This window comes from Cricetulus griseus, chromosome 4 (assembly GCF_003668045.3).
Source record: "Cricetulus griseus strain 17A/GY chromosome 4, alternate assembly CriGri-PICRH-1.0, whole genome shotgun sequence".
Taxonomy (NCBI): domain Eukaryota; kingdom Metazoa; phylum Chordata; class Mammalia; order Rodentia; family Cricetidae; genus Cricetulus; species Cricetulus griseus.
The window spans coordinates 158,006,942-158,022,376 of record NC_048597.1 but is presented as its reverse complement, the minus strand read 5'-3'; the positions used below and the strand labels follow the sequence as shown (position 1 = coordinate 158,022,376).

At 48.2% G+C, this 15,435-nt stretch overlaps 2 protein-coding genes and 1 pseudogene across 3 annotated transcripts; all 3 read right to left on the bottom strand.

The window, feature by feature from the left end:
* Positions 1–286: 286 nt before the first annotated feature.
* On the bottom strand, positions 287–728 carry LOC103158990 (annotated as a pseudogene).
* A 1,773-nt stretch (positions 729–2,501) lies between these two features.
* On the bottom strand, positions 2,502–10,584 carry Zpr1 (ZPR1 zinc finger). Of its 2 annotated transcripts, none has more exons than XM_027412057.2 (14): positions 10,373–10,582; positions 10,094–10,255; positions 9,572–9,662; positions 9,197–9,267; positions 8,446–8,532; positions 8,037–8,159; positions 7,623–7,670; positions 7,411–7,477; positions 7,010–7,080; positions 6,142–6,231; positions 5,633–5,743; positions 4,316–4,402; positions 4,089–4,154; positions 2,502–3,020 (listed from the first exon to the last, which is right to left on the bottom strand). In XM_027412057.2, exons 1-14 carry the CDS (start codon positions 10,541–10,543, stop codon positions 2,886–2,888), a joined length of 1,380 nt encoding a protein of 459 aa, XP_027267858.1. In that variant the 5' UTR covers positions 10,544–10,582; the 3' UTR covers positions 2,502–2,885. The 2 variants fall into 2 exon arrangements, with proteins under 2 accessions (XP_027267858.1, XP_027267859.1); XM_027412058.2 differs by lacking the exon at positions 2,502–3,020 and adding an exon at positions 4,016–4,051 and having other exon boundaries at positions 10,373–10,584.
* Positions 10,585–13,453: 2,869 nt separating this feature from the next.
* Apoa5 (apolipoprotein A5) lies at positions 13,454–15,104 on the bottom strand. Its single transcript, XM_035444579.1, has 3 exons — positions 15,056–15,104; positions 14,867–14,966; positions 13,454–14,405 (listed from the first exon to the last, which is right to left on the bottom strand). Exons 1-3 carry the CDS (start codon positions 15,102–15,104, stop codon positions 13,454–13,456), a joined length of 1,101 nt encoding a protein of 366 aa, XP_035300470.1.
* Positions 15,105–15,435: the final 331 nt, after the last annotated feature.

Below are 15,435 nucleotides of genomic sequence, written 5' to 3'. Positions count from 1 at the left end.
TGCTTTCCTGTGACGACACATCCGTGCAACGCTCTCAGCCGGGACTGTTCCAGCAAAGAGGTCACAGGCCGACTTAACTAGTCCTGCCCTGACGACTGCACCGGAGTAGGGAAGAACCGAAACTCAGGAGATCAGAGCACCTATTTGAATACGAGACCGATCGTAACTGTGCCACTGGGGGCAAGTTATTGAATAGCATTTTAATAACGGATGTTGTGCCAAATGCCTAGCACAATTAGTTTATTTCAGTTATTATTATCATTATTGAAGAAGAAGAAGAAGAAGAAGAAGAAGAAGAAGAAGAAGAAGAAGAAGAAGAAGAAGAAGAAGAAGAAGAAGAAGAAGAAGAAGAAAGAAGAAAGAATTTACAAAAGCAGGGACTTGGTGAAGCTGCCTGGTGGATACCCTTGAGGACTCATAGGTAGATGCCAACCCAGAGCAGGAGGAAGAGGACTCCCAAGCCCATTAAGAGTTAGGGCACCAAGGAGATGAGGAGCTCTTTATAAATAATTGTATGTACTTGGTGGAGGTGACCTTATAAACGAAGAACCAGGAAGTACCACGATCAGGTGTGGGAAGACAGCTGGATTGACCCAGCTGGTGTACCTACTGATGACCCCCAGCTCTTTTGCCCACAATAAACCACCAGTAGAACTATTTCGGTTATTTTTATTGGTATAAATACCTTTTGGTAGACAGTATACTGGAACAGTGCCATTTAGGGGAAGTCAAACAAATCCCACCCCCAATATTGTGACTGAAAAGTGGATTGGTCTCATCAAACCTGTATTGACCTTTCCACGTTTGGTATTATCTCTCAAGAAAATGGTATACAATCTTCCCAATAAAAATGACAAGGAATTGTTGTCAATGTGGCAAAGAAAAGAAAGCCAGGAAGATTCTATTTCTTATAGGGGGTTAAGTGTTTGGTGAATCTTCACTTGACCCCCACAATTCTGTTTCTTCTTCCATCAAGCACTGGGGATTGAACCCAGGGCCTTGCACATGATAAGGAAGAGTTCTGTAGCAGAACTACTTCCCCCACCCCTTTCTGAATTTTGGAGACATGACCTTGCTAAGTTGCCCAGGATGATCTTGAGTTTGTTATCCTTCTGCCTCAGCATCCCAAGTAGCTGGACTATATACCAACACGGCCAAGCCTTCAGTTTTATTAGCCTCTTTATAGGTGATAAGTTTAGAGGAATATAGGAGCAAACTCATTCTCATACTCCCGAATTCTGACTTTTCTAGAAGAGGCCAGCCAAATACAGTGCACGAGGTTATCCAGATTGGGTTTGTTTTGTGACAGGGGTTCTCTGTATAGCCCTGGCTGGCCTGAAACTCTGCCTGCCTCTGCCTGAGTGTCAGGATTAAAGGTGGGGAGTGATACAGTAGGACAGCCAGTGTCCTCCTTTAGCCTACACACACACACACACATCATTACATACACACACACACACACACACACATTATATGCATGCACACATTACATACATGCACACATATACACAAATCATCATGCATACACACACATTATACACACATGCATACATCATTACATACATGTACACACACACACAAACACACACACAATCTAAAGCTTTGAAGTTTAAGTCATTTGCTAACCTGGTCTTCAGATTCTTAGTAAAAAAAACATTCACTCACACAGGGCATTGGTGGCACACACCTTTAATTCCAGCACTCGGGAAGCAGAGGCAGGCGGATCTCTGTGAGTTCAAGGCCAGCCTGGTCTCCAGAGTGAGTGCGAGGATAGGCTCCAAAGCTACACAGAGAAACCCTGTCTCAAAATAAATAAATAAATAAATAAATCACAAAAACTATTAACTTCCCTTCCTTACTTCCCTTCCCTTACTCTCTAATGTTTTCTTTCCCTTATCTGTCATTGTCAGTTCCCCCACGAGACTTTTTGTTGGTTTTTTTGAGACAGAGTTTCTCCATGTAGCCCTGGCTGTCCTAGAACTTGCTCTGTAGACCAGGCTGGCCTCGAACTCAGCTTGCATGTTCCAGGATTAAAGGTGCACACCACCACTCCTGGCTTCCCTGGTTAGACTTTAAGCTCCATGAAATGGATGGATCCATGCAGTTATACGTGGCTCAGAGTAGACAAACATGGTCTGTTTGGAATGAATGAAATGCTGCCTCTGGCTGCCCAGTGACAGCACCACCTGAAGAAAGATTTGTTTGGAAGCTAATTTTTTTCTTCCTCTTTTCTTTTTTGAAGACAGAATCTCACTGCATAGCCCAAATTGGCATCAGTCTCCATGGCCAGCTAAGGCAGCTGGATTTTTTTTTCTTTTTTTTTTTTTTTCTTGGTTTTTCTCTGTGTAACAGCCCTAGCTGTCCTGGAACTAGCTCTGTACACCAGGCTGCCTCTGCCTCCCAATTGCTGGGATTAAAGACAAGTGCACTGTCACTGCCCAACGGCAGCTGGAGGATTCTAACAGCAAGACAATCGGCAAGGACACAATGAATGCAGAGGGTCTTGTTTAAAAGCCATCACTTTAATGGAAGCTTCTTCACCTGTGCTCCATACCCACCTTCCCCAGATGTTCTTTCCCGCTGAAAGTTAGGAAAGCCCAAAGACAGCTGTAACTTATATTTCACTGAAGGGTAGAGAGCTGATAGGCAAAAAGTGATGGCAGACTACACGGTGTTTCTGGGGTTCTTCTCTGACTTAAAACCTCCAAAAGAAGGTCAAGGAACACAGTAGGCCTGCAGCTGCATATCGCCCGCTGCTTAGATCTCTAGCTCAAGCGATATCCTCCTCACCACAGGCAGGGGCTTGGATGCTCATCGTTTTCCAACAGTCATAAATATGCCTGTGGTGCTGGTGGCACTGAAGCTGGCCTGTGAGCTGTGCACTGCTACCGCTGTGGGGCCAGGCCTGCCTCATAGCCCTCTGTCTTCATGTCATTGAGCCCGAGCTCCTCATTTTGGTCAAAGGTACGCTGGTACCGCTCTACCTTCATCTCCGGATCATCTTCAGGGGCATACACATTCTGCAAGGGCAGACAATCAGTGCCCTGCATCCCTTGATCCTTCCCACAGGTGCGACTGACCAAGAACTCCAAGGAATTTGTAGGGCCTCTAGTGCCCATGGCCACATAGTCTGCACACTCATTAATACTGAAGTTAATATTAAGGTAAGGATGAGGCCCTGGGTTCAAACATCACAAACAAAATATTGCTACAGTTTTATCAATTAAGAGACACTTGCCCAGTCAGCTTAACCCTCTCAGCATTCCTGTCCTGACCTCTGGACAGGACTCTATTGCCCCTTACTTCAGAGACACAGAATGGAAACCTCAGAGCTGGGGATAAGAGTAAGAGCAAGACAGCCAGGCACAGAAAGAAGAGAGCTTACTTTCTCCCTTTTTTTTTTTGGGTTGTTCGAGACAGGGTACGTCTGTGGCTTTGGAGGCTGTCCTGAAACTAGCTCTTGTAAGCCAAACTAGTCTCGAACTCACAGAGATCCACCTGCCTCTGCCTCGAGAGTGCTGGGATTAAAGGCTTTGCTCTTACTCACTTTTAAACCTGGGGTTTTGAGCATGATAGCTGGGCAGGTGCTCACTCTCTCTCTGTTTTTAATGATTTATTTACTTTGATTTTTTTTCTATGGATTCTTGTTATATCTGTGTGAGGGTATCGGATCCTCTGGAACTGGAGTTACAGACAGTTGTGAGCTCCCATGTGGGTGCTGAGTATTGAACCTGGATACTCTGGAAGAGTAGCTATTGTGCTTAACTGCTGAGCCATCTCTCTAGCCACAGGCACTTACACTGGACTCTTTTTAAATCTTGAGACAGTCTCAGTAAATTGCACAGGCAATTTACTTTCAATCTTCATAGCCTCCTTAGCAGCTCAGATTACAGACCTGCACTAGGTCTTGCCTATTTACCTTTCATTACACACACTTGAAATCCCTCCCACCTTCACCATTCTTCCTATTTTCCAAGTCCTACCAAAAGTTCCAGTTGAAGCAGTCCACTTAGAAGCCAGTCTTTCCTTGTCAAGAGCTACCATGCACATTCTATGAAAATCAGAACTACAAGGAAGGCCTACCATACCTGCAGGTAACTGTTTCCTGCTGGATCGTCCATAGTAAAGTGGGCCTTCATCTTGCCCTCGATGATCTACAAGAGAGAGGAAAACATAACAGGTAACTCTTACATTGATCCGGGAAGGAAGTAGCTATAGTTGCCAGACAAGAGCCAATGCAGTTTACAAGGTGGAGTTCCCAAAAGTTTAAAGAACAGGGAAACTAGAATTTACAAAAATGGCCACATCCTCTTACCTGATCCAACTTCTGGCTAAACTCCTGCAGTTTCTCCGACTGGTCAGGATTTGAGCTATCGCCCAGTGTGAATGGGTTCTTGGTTACCTGTAGCCAGTGACAGCAGAGTTACTACAAGCACAAAGCAGGTGCAGAGAGCAGTGGGTGCCCAGTCAGAGTAGGCTGTTCTGCACCTCCTACACTGCCTTGCTGAGTTAGGTGAGGGGAGGCAGGCAACAGAGAGCAGGACAGGGAAGGATGTCTATGAGAATGCTTTGCCAAGAAGGTAACTGGCAGTATGAAATTCCAGTCTGTAGAAGAAATACAGAATACAATTTACAAAGAGAAGCCAGGCACACAATCCTGCAACCCCAGCACATGGAAGGCCGAGCTAGGAGGACAGTGAACTCAAGGCTAGCCTCAACTACATGGACTAGCAAATAGAAAGAAAGGAAGAAAAGAAAAGGAAGAGAGAGAAAGAGAGAGAGAGAAAGAGAGAGAGAGAGAGAGAGAGAGAAATGAACAAACATTTTACCTACAATAATTATGCACTACTGTTTAGGAAATGCTGACAAACTCTAGACATATTTACTACAGATATAATTGTTTCCTGAATTTTTCTATCTGTGGTTGAATACAGTGGATTCACTACATATGTTAAGCCACCACACACACATATGTTTTAGAGTTTAAATATCATAAAGACCCTCTTACTGCTAATTTGCAGTAAGATAAATAAATGACTTACTCAAAATCACAAAATAACTATACTATCCCAGTTAGTCTTGAGAACTTCCATTCTACATTTCCTGTAACTTCTCTCTCTCTCTCTCTCTCTCTCTCTCTCTCTCTCTCTCTCTCCCCCTCTCTCTCTCCCTCTCTCCCTCCCTCCTTCTTTCCCTTCCTCCCTCCCTCCCTCCCCTCTCTTTGTTTTGTTTTTCAAGACAGGGTTTCTTTGTGTAGCCCTGGCTGCTGTCCTGGAACCAGCTCTATAGACAAGGCTGGCCTTGAACTCACAGAGATCCACCTGCCTCTGCCTCCCTCGAGTGCTGGGATTAAAAGCATGCACCACTACCAACCGGCAATACTAAAATTTCTTGAACCCGCTTTAAGGCAAACAATCCCCCAGTTATAAGCAACAAAATAAGATTGTGTGTGTGGGGGGGGATAGGGGTATTTGAAATGGAACTTCAGGCTGACCTCAAATCTGCAATCTTTTTGCCCCAACTTCTCAAGTGCTGGAACTATAGGCACCTGTCACCATACCCGATGACACTAGGAGAGCCCTTTCCCCAGACAAACTGCTAAAAGAAGCTGTACACCACACCCCAGACTCACCAGTTCTCTGATGTCTTTCAGAAGCCCTTCCAGAGTGGTGAATTTGCCCCCAAGGACAGCCATTCCCAGTTCAAACTCTAGCTCTGGGATTTCCACACTACATGTCTCAGACTGTAAGACAATAGTCAAATTAAGGTTTAAATCAGAGGATGGCTTTATACGGGACCCCCTCCCTGTCTAGGATTCCAGAGGCCCCAGGTTCAATCCATAGCACCAGAAAGATGGACAGATATTCAGAGAGAACAAAGAAAGCCAAGCAGAGGCCTCCTGACAAATTAATAAACCAGTGACAGTTTGAGGACAAAGTCATCATGCTCATTTTCTCTGACTACCTAGCTAAAAGCCAGGGACTCACTCCTGGATCTGAACCAACATGACACTAGCATAATAAACTGAAACTCTGAGTCACAGCTACAAGCTACCAAGTATGTTATCATTAGACACTAAATGATAATTTCCTCTAGACAGAAGCAGCTATAGCACATCTATTTTCCAAGCAGGCTTTTTACCTTGAGGAGGTCTCTGGTCATGTCTGAGGGATCTGTGATGTGGAGGGTAATCTTGGTACCCAAGGGCTCTACCGCTCCTCCGGACTTCACCTGCAGAAAGGGTGGTCAGGAGCAACACCAGAGAAGACAGCTTCACCTGGTGCCAGAAAGACTTCAGCTTTAAGAAGGCTCACACTAACAACTTCCAATGACAGCCTTCTAATCCAGCAAGGGCAGAAGTGACCGAAACCAAAACCACCAAGAGTCTGAGGGAACACTGTGCCCACCCCTGGTAGCATGCCAAATTTAGCCCAAATTGCCAAGAACACTGAATATACCTTTAAAAATAAAAAACCTGACTATTAGGAGTTGAAAGAGACTTCTAAGCATTTCAGTCCCTATCTACTGAGTCATGTAATAGTTTAAGAATTTAACAGGGGCTGGGATGTACCTCTGTAACAGTGCACTTGTCTAGTATGCACGAGGCCCCAGCTTTGCTGTCTACTGCCCCTCCCAATTAAGTTTAATCAGCTTATGCTAGATATACTTGAGGAAGGAGGGTTACAACCTGCCACAGCAGCTATCAAATCAATTCCAGCCATCTTAAGTTTTTCACTAAGAGCTGCAATTGCCTAACTCCCAACCCTCTGAGTAGTCAAAGCCTCTTCCACGAGGTAAACTTTTCATCCATCTTACAATCCATGGTACTTCCAACTTTTCCTCTCTAGGATAATTCTCAGCTCCCTCAAGGGCTCCTCCTCACAGTAAGCCCCCCAAAGACCAACTACACCCACATCCATCCTGAAGTACATCTATAAGGCAGGCTTGTAACCACAAAGACACACTTCCCTTGTGCCAATCTTCTTCCCCAACAATGGAGCCCACCCACCTCATTAGTCCGATGCCCACAATTCTCGCAGTTGGTGGCCATGATGATAACCTCTTTAAAGTGGGGAATTTCTGGAAGACGGAGTTAAAGAAGCCTGTCTGCTTCCTGGAGAGAAAGACCCCTCCCTCTTCTAAGGAAAAGAAAAGCCAAATCCCACACAAGCAGATGCTGGACCCAAGACTGCGTAAACACATTACGAGACAACCTAACTCCAGGTGCTGTGTTCACAAACATTAAAAGACCTGGCTTAGGCCACACACAGAAGGTATGTAGTCTCATCAAAGGTTCTTCCCCATCACAGAGGATAAAGCACTGGCTTTCCCTGAAGGGAAGGCTCCCATCTTTAATATACTGTTCATGCCTGAGTCAGCTGGAGAGCAACCCAATTGCTTGAAAGATACGGACTAGCTTCATGTTGGTCTGAGCTGGGGCATTGCACTCTGGGCAGTTGGTGTTGAACTGGAGCACCTGGAATACAATTTGGGGGCACAGACTTATTCCCACCCATGCAAGCAAAAGACATTCAGTTGGTTGTGACAATGAGAGACACTGGATGCCATGAGACTCAGCCTACAAATCTGCCATGTCTTCAAAAGGAGTCACCACAACTCACTTCATTTCTGAGATCTTCCTCTTCTGACTTCTCTTCTGGTGCCTCTGCCTAAAAAAAAAAAACAGAAGCACAAAGCACAAGCTGGCAGGCAGACCTCAGCCTCCCCAACTCCCGCCCTCCTCAGAGAGGGAGAGAATGCCTGTGTTCCCTAGAAGGCACCAACAAATGGGACAGAGAAAACAAAGCAAATCCCTCAATCAAGGGAAGGACAGGAATCAAGACACAGGAATCCTGTGACTGCCACCTGCCTCATGGGGTTCACCACAAAGTCTGACACCTGAGAGGCAAACAAGCTGAGATAGCGTGTACCAGGTGGTGGTGGTGACAACAGCAAAGTAAATCTTTAGTGACTTCAAGCAACCCAGAACACAGGCCAACACCAAAGCATTCCTCTGATTCCTTCAGTCCTCTTACCTGGAGCCCCAGCATCTCAGCTTGCTGTGGGGTCCGGTTGTAGTGTGTGATCACCAAGGCATCATCTTTCTGGGGAGCATGTGGGTTTTCAACAAAGCTGTTTCCCGAGGGATCATCAATGACCTAACAGATAAGTGAGGAGAAAGTAAAACAAGCCATACATAACCTCCATCTACCACCAGACCACAGCAGACAAATTGTAGTCAGTTTTGTGTTGTTTTGTATTTTGCGGTTGGGCTTCACTGTAGCCTGGCCTGGCCTGTAACTTGCTATGTAGTCAAGGAGGACCCTGAACTCAATCTTCTTCCTCTACTTCTCAAGTTCTGATGTTACAGGATCTGTCAAGTCTCAATGGTCTCTTCCCCTCCCTCCCTCCCATTGAAAACAACTGCAGTCACTCAGTCCTTACCAGAGTGAATGGGGAAGCCATTCGCTTCAGGTCCTTCAGTTTGCCAATGAACTCATCAATCCTTTCGGCTATGGCATGTTCCGTTGCCTACCAGAACAGAATAGAAACACCAGACCTGGGAGAACACCTCATGCCGCAACCTTCTCACACCCTCTATCACTTGGATGAGCACATGGACATCAACCTTAGTGTGGCAGCACAGGGACCCAAATTTCACAGCGAGATACAACAACAAATCTCAAGTTTATAAATGGTGCTGGCGTAGGAGGTAGGGCTTTTTTTCCTCACTTACTCTACCATTTAGCTATCACTCCAGCTCCATGGGGATCCTCTGCTTCTGGCCTACAAAGGCATCTGCCATCACACAGACATATCCATACATAGGCACATAACCCCAAATAAAAAATAAATTCCTCTAAAAAAAAATCAAAAATCTTATTATGCCTCTCTAGCCAGTTAGGGAGACAGATGACTACCTGTACAATTACATTATTTCGGTAATAATAAATATAGATATAAAACACCCAGGAAGCTGTAGATAACCGAAAGGCTCCTCCAAGGTAATGTTATGTTGTCTAAGGTGAAGCCTGAGCATACACTGAGGGAGGGACATAGAGAAATAGCACCTTTAAGTGCTTTGTCAAAAAGTTCCCCAACATTTGGTGGGACACAGTTCAGCTACATGGAAGGCTGACTCTATTTGAACACAAACAACTACTTTTTGCTGCAGTTTGAGAAATCTCCTGCTCACCCGTCTTGTGGGCTGGTCCTGTTCCAAGCCAGAGATTGCACGGCTGATCAATCCTTCAACAGTGGTCAGAGCTTGTGAATGAAACACAAGACAAGTGAGTGCTAGCACTTTCTGCACTTTCCCTGAACTCTGCAGGCCTTGCTTCCCTCATCTGTGAAGTTCTAAAGTAAGTGCATCACGTGCTTACTGGGACTCTCAACCACTCTTCCTCTCAGGTTTACCATAACTTCCTACTCACGTTAAAGCATGAAAACCCACTATGATTACATGACCAAACACCAGCCAGTAGGCCTGACCCAGCAACCAGGCTTTGCAAGAAAATAAGGTATCATTTCAGCAACGTGTGATAGCTCACATACCTGGTCTAAGACTCACCTCCCTTCTGGCTGAAGGCTGGGATTTCAAAATCCAGCTCCGGGATTCTTGTGGTGGCCGAGTCTGTCTTTACCACTTCTCTGTTCATGTCCTGGACAGAAAGGAAAAACGTTCTAGCAAAAAAAAAGATGAGTGGTATGGCTTCTCTTTGGGAAATAACCAGCCCATATTCTCTACCCGATGCCAGCCAGGCTGTTTCTTCTTCCCTCCTTCCATTCTGAAGAGTCCAAAGTCAGGACAGTACATATGGTGTGAGCAGCCAGAAAGCCCAGAAGGTGAAGAGCACTGCCCACAAAGCCCTGCTCACTTATCCCATCCCTCTCACAAAATTCAAAGCATTTTAACCGCAGAACGGCTGAGCAGAGGGCAGCACCACCAATACCACTGCCAAAGGAGGGCATGAAAGGTTCGGCCACAAGGATTTACTGGAGGTCGGACGGCCGGGACCAGAGCTGTTGACTCTGACCTCCACGATGCACTCTCCGAAACCGTGGGGCAGTACCTTGTCTGAACTACACTTACCTCTTGGCCCCTAACGGTCAAAGTGTAGCGCACTCCCTGGTCCTGGATCCTGCCTGCTGACTGGATCTCCGTGTTGCTCCAACCGCAGTGCTCGCAGGAAAAAGAGCTCACAATTATTTCTCTAAAGAAGGGGATCTTGGTGAGCAGAAGGCGCGTCGTGCCCTAAGGAAGCAGAAGCAGCGAGGGGGAGAATGAATGAAACTCATTTGTCCCCCGTAGGTCAGGGTTGTCTCTGGGTGCCCGGCTGGGTGGTCCTCAGACTCCGCGCCCCTGACTCACGTTCCGGTAACAGTTCATGCACAGGGACTCGATCTCGGTGGGCTGCTGCTCCTCATCCTCGGCGCTAAGGGGCCGGAACAAGGGCCCTGTGGCTGGCAATCCAGCCGCGGAGGACGAAGGCCCAACAGCAGCCCCTGGGGGGCCGGGCTGCACAGCCCCGCTGGCAGACATCACTCCACGCGCCGCTCAGCGGAGCAGCTTCCGGCTTCCGCGACTCCCGTGGCCTCACTTCCTTCAGCCGTTGTTCCCGCCCCTTCTTAAAGAGACCACAGACCCTGTGTCTACTAGGTCAATACCTGAGAGACTTCCGGTTCCGGGGTCAGGCGGACTGCACTTCCATAGCCGGGCTGTGGTACCACCAGCTCGTAGCCAAGTTAGTGTTTGGCTCCCTGGTTGTGGCTCCACCACACAGATAGCCTAACCGTTGGTTCCTAAGTCTATGTGAAAATGTCTAAGAAAGGGTATAAGTTTGCCTGGGAATCCCCTAGGCTGTGCCCTCCAAACTCTGCTTGCTTCATAATGAGCCAGACTGTAAGCATTGCGGCCGCTCAGATTGGATGGGGATGGATTCTGGCTCAGAATACTGAGTGTTATAGCTCGAATAGAAAGGTATTCTGGCAATCAGGAGCCAAGTAATACCACAGGTCACAGTAAACATAGCAGCTTACAGCTATGCTCCAGGGAAAGGCTTCCCCAGGGTAACAGCTCATTTACAGTTCAGCTCCAGTCCCTCAGAATGTAACAACTGCACTTTGCTAGGAGACGATCCAGTGGAAGTGTTACAGTGGGCCTGCTCCGCTCACTCTGCTCCCCTCTACTCTGGCAAAAAGTTGTTACTTCTCTCCTCCACTCCATTCCGGGAAAGGAAGGTCTCACCCAAACCTCATTCAAGAGATTAATTGGGAGGGAAGAATCCAGGAGAGTGGCTGCGTCTGCCAGGGTGGAAGAGGTCAGCCAGACAGCCACAAGCTGAACAGGCACGGGATTTATATAGGACTTCTTAGAGGCAGAGTTTTCCCAGGGAGGAGATTTCCAGGGTGAGGATTTGTCAGATTTCAATCCCTGAGCTCAGATTGGCTAGATCTCCTGCTCAGGGATTCGTTGGGTTTTTTGCACAGTTTCAGGTTCAGATTTGGCTTTGATTTCAGGGCCAAAGTGTCTTTCACTGACTCTAAGGACAAAGTGTGTTTTTTTGGCACTGGTTTCAGGGTCACAGTGCATTTCTTTGGTTCTGGTTGCAGGGCCAAAGTGTGTTTCTTTTGGCTGTGCTCAGGGTGTGTTTCTTTGGTTGGTCTCTTTTTCCCTACACAGACCTTGCTCAGCTTCTTCTCCCCTCTTTCCCTCTCTGTTACCCCAGCTCTCCTATTTCTGTCCTCAGAAGCATTGCCCCTAATTCTAACCTTGAATGTGCAGCCCTTGTTTTTACTACCTCTCATCTCCACTGCGCTCACCAGTTTCTCTCTCCATTTCCTAACAAAACACCTTGTGTTATCTGTTTCTTTCCAGTTTCCTTTGTAGCACTTCCCTTCCTCCCTTCCACGTCTTGGACCACAACCCAGTTCCATGGCCGAAACTGGCTACATCTACAATATCAGGGATGACATGTGTGTGATTGCATGGAGCCCAGCTGGAGAATCCACATAGGGTCTGTGGTGGGGAGGTATTGAGAACCCTGTGCAGGGCGAGGCAGAGAAGTATAGAAAGAAAGAGGCTTTTATGTTTTCCTCTTTCCCCACCTCATCCAATCTCACTGGTCCCATTTGATGTTTGAAATCTGAGTGAGTGTGGACATGAAGGAGGGGAGTTAGGAATTTGGGGGTCTTGAAGCATGGTGGCACTTGGGAGGCAGGGGCAGGCAGATGCCTGTGAATTTGAGGCTAACTTGATAGTGAGTTCCAGGCCAGCAAAGACTACATAGTGAGATCTTGTGTCAGAGAGACAGAGATAGAAAGGGGGGTGCATGGGGCGGGGGTGCTCATTAGTTTATGGACCCAAGAAGAGGGTCAAGAAGCCACGAGGAATCTGAAACACCAGAAACAAGGGTGACAAACCCCTCAGGGGTAATCAGGGCATGCTTGTCCAGTGACAGGCTGAATTCGATGCACACTGAACTATGATGAGTGGACTGTGGAACAAGACTGGTGTAGGGATGGGGTCTGTAAAGCAGCCTGCTCCACCCCCCAAGTGTCAAGCCAGGAGTCCTGTGGCAGAACTCACCCAGGGTGGACCCCTCTGACAGACCATGAATGGTAAAGGGACAATGAAAAACAGCAAGCAAGGAGTAAGAGTGGATGGTGGGTGTGTTCTAGGGGTGGTGGGAAGGCAATTGCTCTCAGACATGGTCCAATGAGAGTCACACCAGGCCAACAAACTTCTTCCATCATGAGCATCTATTTCATTTCAACCAAAAGTCAGTTTCACCCTGAAGGTCAGGATGTGGGGACTGAAGATGGAGAGGGCACACAGTTTGCCCTCTACAGGTTTTTAGAAGCCCTTAGTGTGGAGGGCTCAGTTTCTTGTATAGGTGCAGTTATCTAAGAAAATAGGGGCTCTGCCCCATTGCATCACTGACTCACCAGCAACAACACTGGTAGGGATCTGCACACACCATAATATGCTCTCTCCATCACATTCTCCTGTTCTGCTCTCACAAAAGCTCTCATGACAGCCCTGGGGAGACAAGAGCTCCTCACTGTGGACCAGCTGTAACAGTGACCATCTGGCAGCCAGAAGTAACAGGAGCCAAACTCCAGGTTGTAGTGGCGGCACAGGCTCCCAGCACTGTCATGTACTGGCTTGCAGTCTCACACACACACAATCTCCCCACTCCCTTCACCAGAATGCTGCAACTTGTGAGGATTCCCAAATGAGCACCAGAAGCTGGGTTTGCAAAACCTGGTGAGTGTAATGCACCTGAGTGGGGGAGTTGAGGCGGCTGAATAGGTTAGGGCAGCACCATTTGGTGGCCTCACCTACACTGTGCAGGACCTTCCACCCTCTGCCCAATAGGCCATGCTACAGGCTCTGGGTCCAGGGATCCCCAGACAATGAGCTGGGGAGTGAACCTGAGCAAGTAGACCCTCAGGGCTCTCTCAGCTGGCTATGACCCTGGTCATGAAGGCTATAGCTAATATCTTCCCACAGGTCATCCAGTCGGCTCTGCAGTCTGCTCAGGGCCTTGTTACTGTCTGAGTGTCCCAACTCGGGAGCGAAGGCGCTGTGGCCAGGAGGAGGAGGTGCTAGCTGTTGCTGGACTTCCTCTGTCTCCTGGTCAATGGCGCGAGTGAATGCTGCGATCTGTATAAAGGTGTCGTGTCGAAAAGCCTGAAGTCGCTGGCGGACCTCCTCAGAGAGAGCCTGCGGGTCCGGGGAGACTCCATCCTCTGCCCCATCTACGCTGGCACCAACGAAAGCACTGAGCTCCTCGCGCAGCTGGTCCAGGTTGCGCTGGATGCTGGTGTGCAGGTCCTTTGCCTTAAGTGTGAGTTTGTTGGACAGGGTCTGCACACAGCGACTGAGTCGCGCGGGGCTGGCAGCCGCGTGAGGAGCGACACTACGGTGCAGCTCCTGCACATGGTGCCCAATGCCAGTCACCAAGCGCTCTGCGTAAGGGTGGAAGAGTTTTTTGACCCGGTCTGTGTGATGCATCACTCGATTTTGCATTTCCTGCAGCAGGCTCAGCGCCTCATCCATGCCCCCCAGCAGCTGGGCCTTGGTGTCCTCTCCCACCAGACGCAACTGCTCTTGCAGCTCCTGCACACTCAGGCCCACCTGCTCCATCAGCTCCACCGTGTAGGGCTTCAGCTGCTGCCTCAAGCCCTCCAAGTTCCAGCCTACCAGCTCGTGCTTTGCAGCCATGTAGGGCTCCAGGCGAGCTCTCACCTCCTCCAGCTCGTGCTGCAACTGCTTCCTCATGCCTTCTGGATCCTGTGCCAGCTGGGGAGGCTCTTTCCCCGGAACACTCGAGGGGCTTAGCTTTTCTAGCAAATTGTTCATATTGTAGAGGTCCTGCTCGAAGCTATTTTTCATGTTCCTGGAGAAGGAGAAAAGATCCAGGTCATTAGATTGCTAGCCCTGAACATCTCCCTTGCCCCAGAGCTATGGGACAGCAATACAGGAGGAGTGGCTGGAGAGCCAGGGTCTTTAGTCCTAATCCCAGCCAACTACATCCTTATATTAAGAGCACAGACATGGCATTGCATAGGTAAATTTAGTTCAGCCCTATGGCACCATCCAAGAAGTGTCACACATATGTCAAGATTCACACCATCCTGTCATTCTATGACCTGCTAATCTCAGATGCCACATTTCAATGGAAAAGAGGGCAGCAGGGCAGGAAAGACTTGGGCAGAGGGTGACTAAGATGGCTTGGGGTGTGCTTGGCAGTCAAGCATGACTGACTCCCTCAGCTCCCATGTGAACCACAGAGCAAAGGAGCCATCCCACAGCAGGGATGCCTCGTACCCTCACCACACCCTAGCCCAGGTCACTCACTCCTGTGCCAGCTTCTGCTGTTGGCCCATCATGTCTTTGTCCCGGCTGCTCTGGCGGAAGTAGTCCCAGAAGCCCTTCCGTGCCTGAGTGGTTGCAAACACTGTAGAGAAAGATGAGACAATTAAAAGGCCAGGCCCCTCAGTCCAACCTCCATCCCAACCCCACATTAAAGTCAGATGGAAGACCCACCTGAGAGGAGGGCCAGGGCCCAAGTGATGACAGCAGCCATGCTTACCATGATGTACTCTGAGGAGGAAGGTAGGTGGAGGCTTGATCAGGAAAAGAGGCAAAGAAAGGGCCTAGATCTAGGAACCTTGCTCTAGGGGCTACCTGCCCCAAATCCTGATAACCCTTCCCTCGTGTGTAGGTAACATCATGCTGAAGGCTCCAGAGAACTTAACTAGGTACTTGTGGTATGGGGCTCAAACAACAGGAGTGGGTTGTTCCTTACCTCAGTCACAAAGAAGGGAGCCTGGAACTCAGGTTGCACTACAGAGATTGCCCACCCACCTCTAGATCTAGGCAATCTAGATCCCTTGTGTGTCTGTCTTCCTGCCTCCAGTCCCATT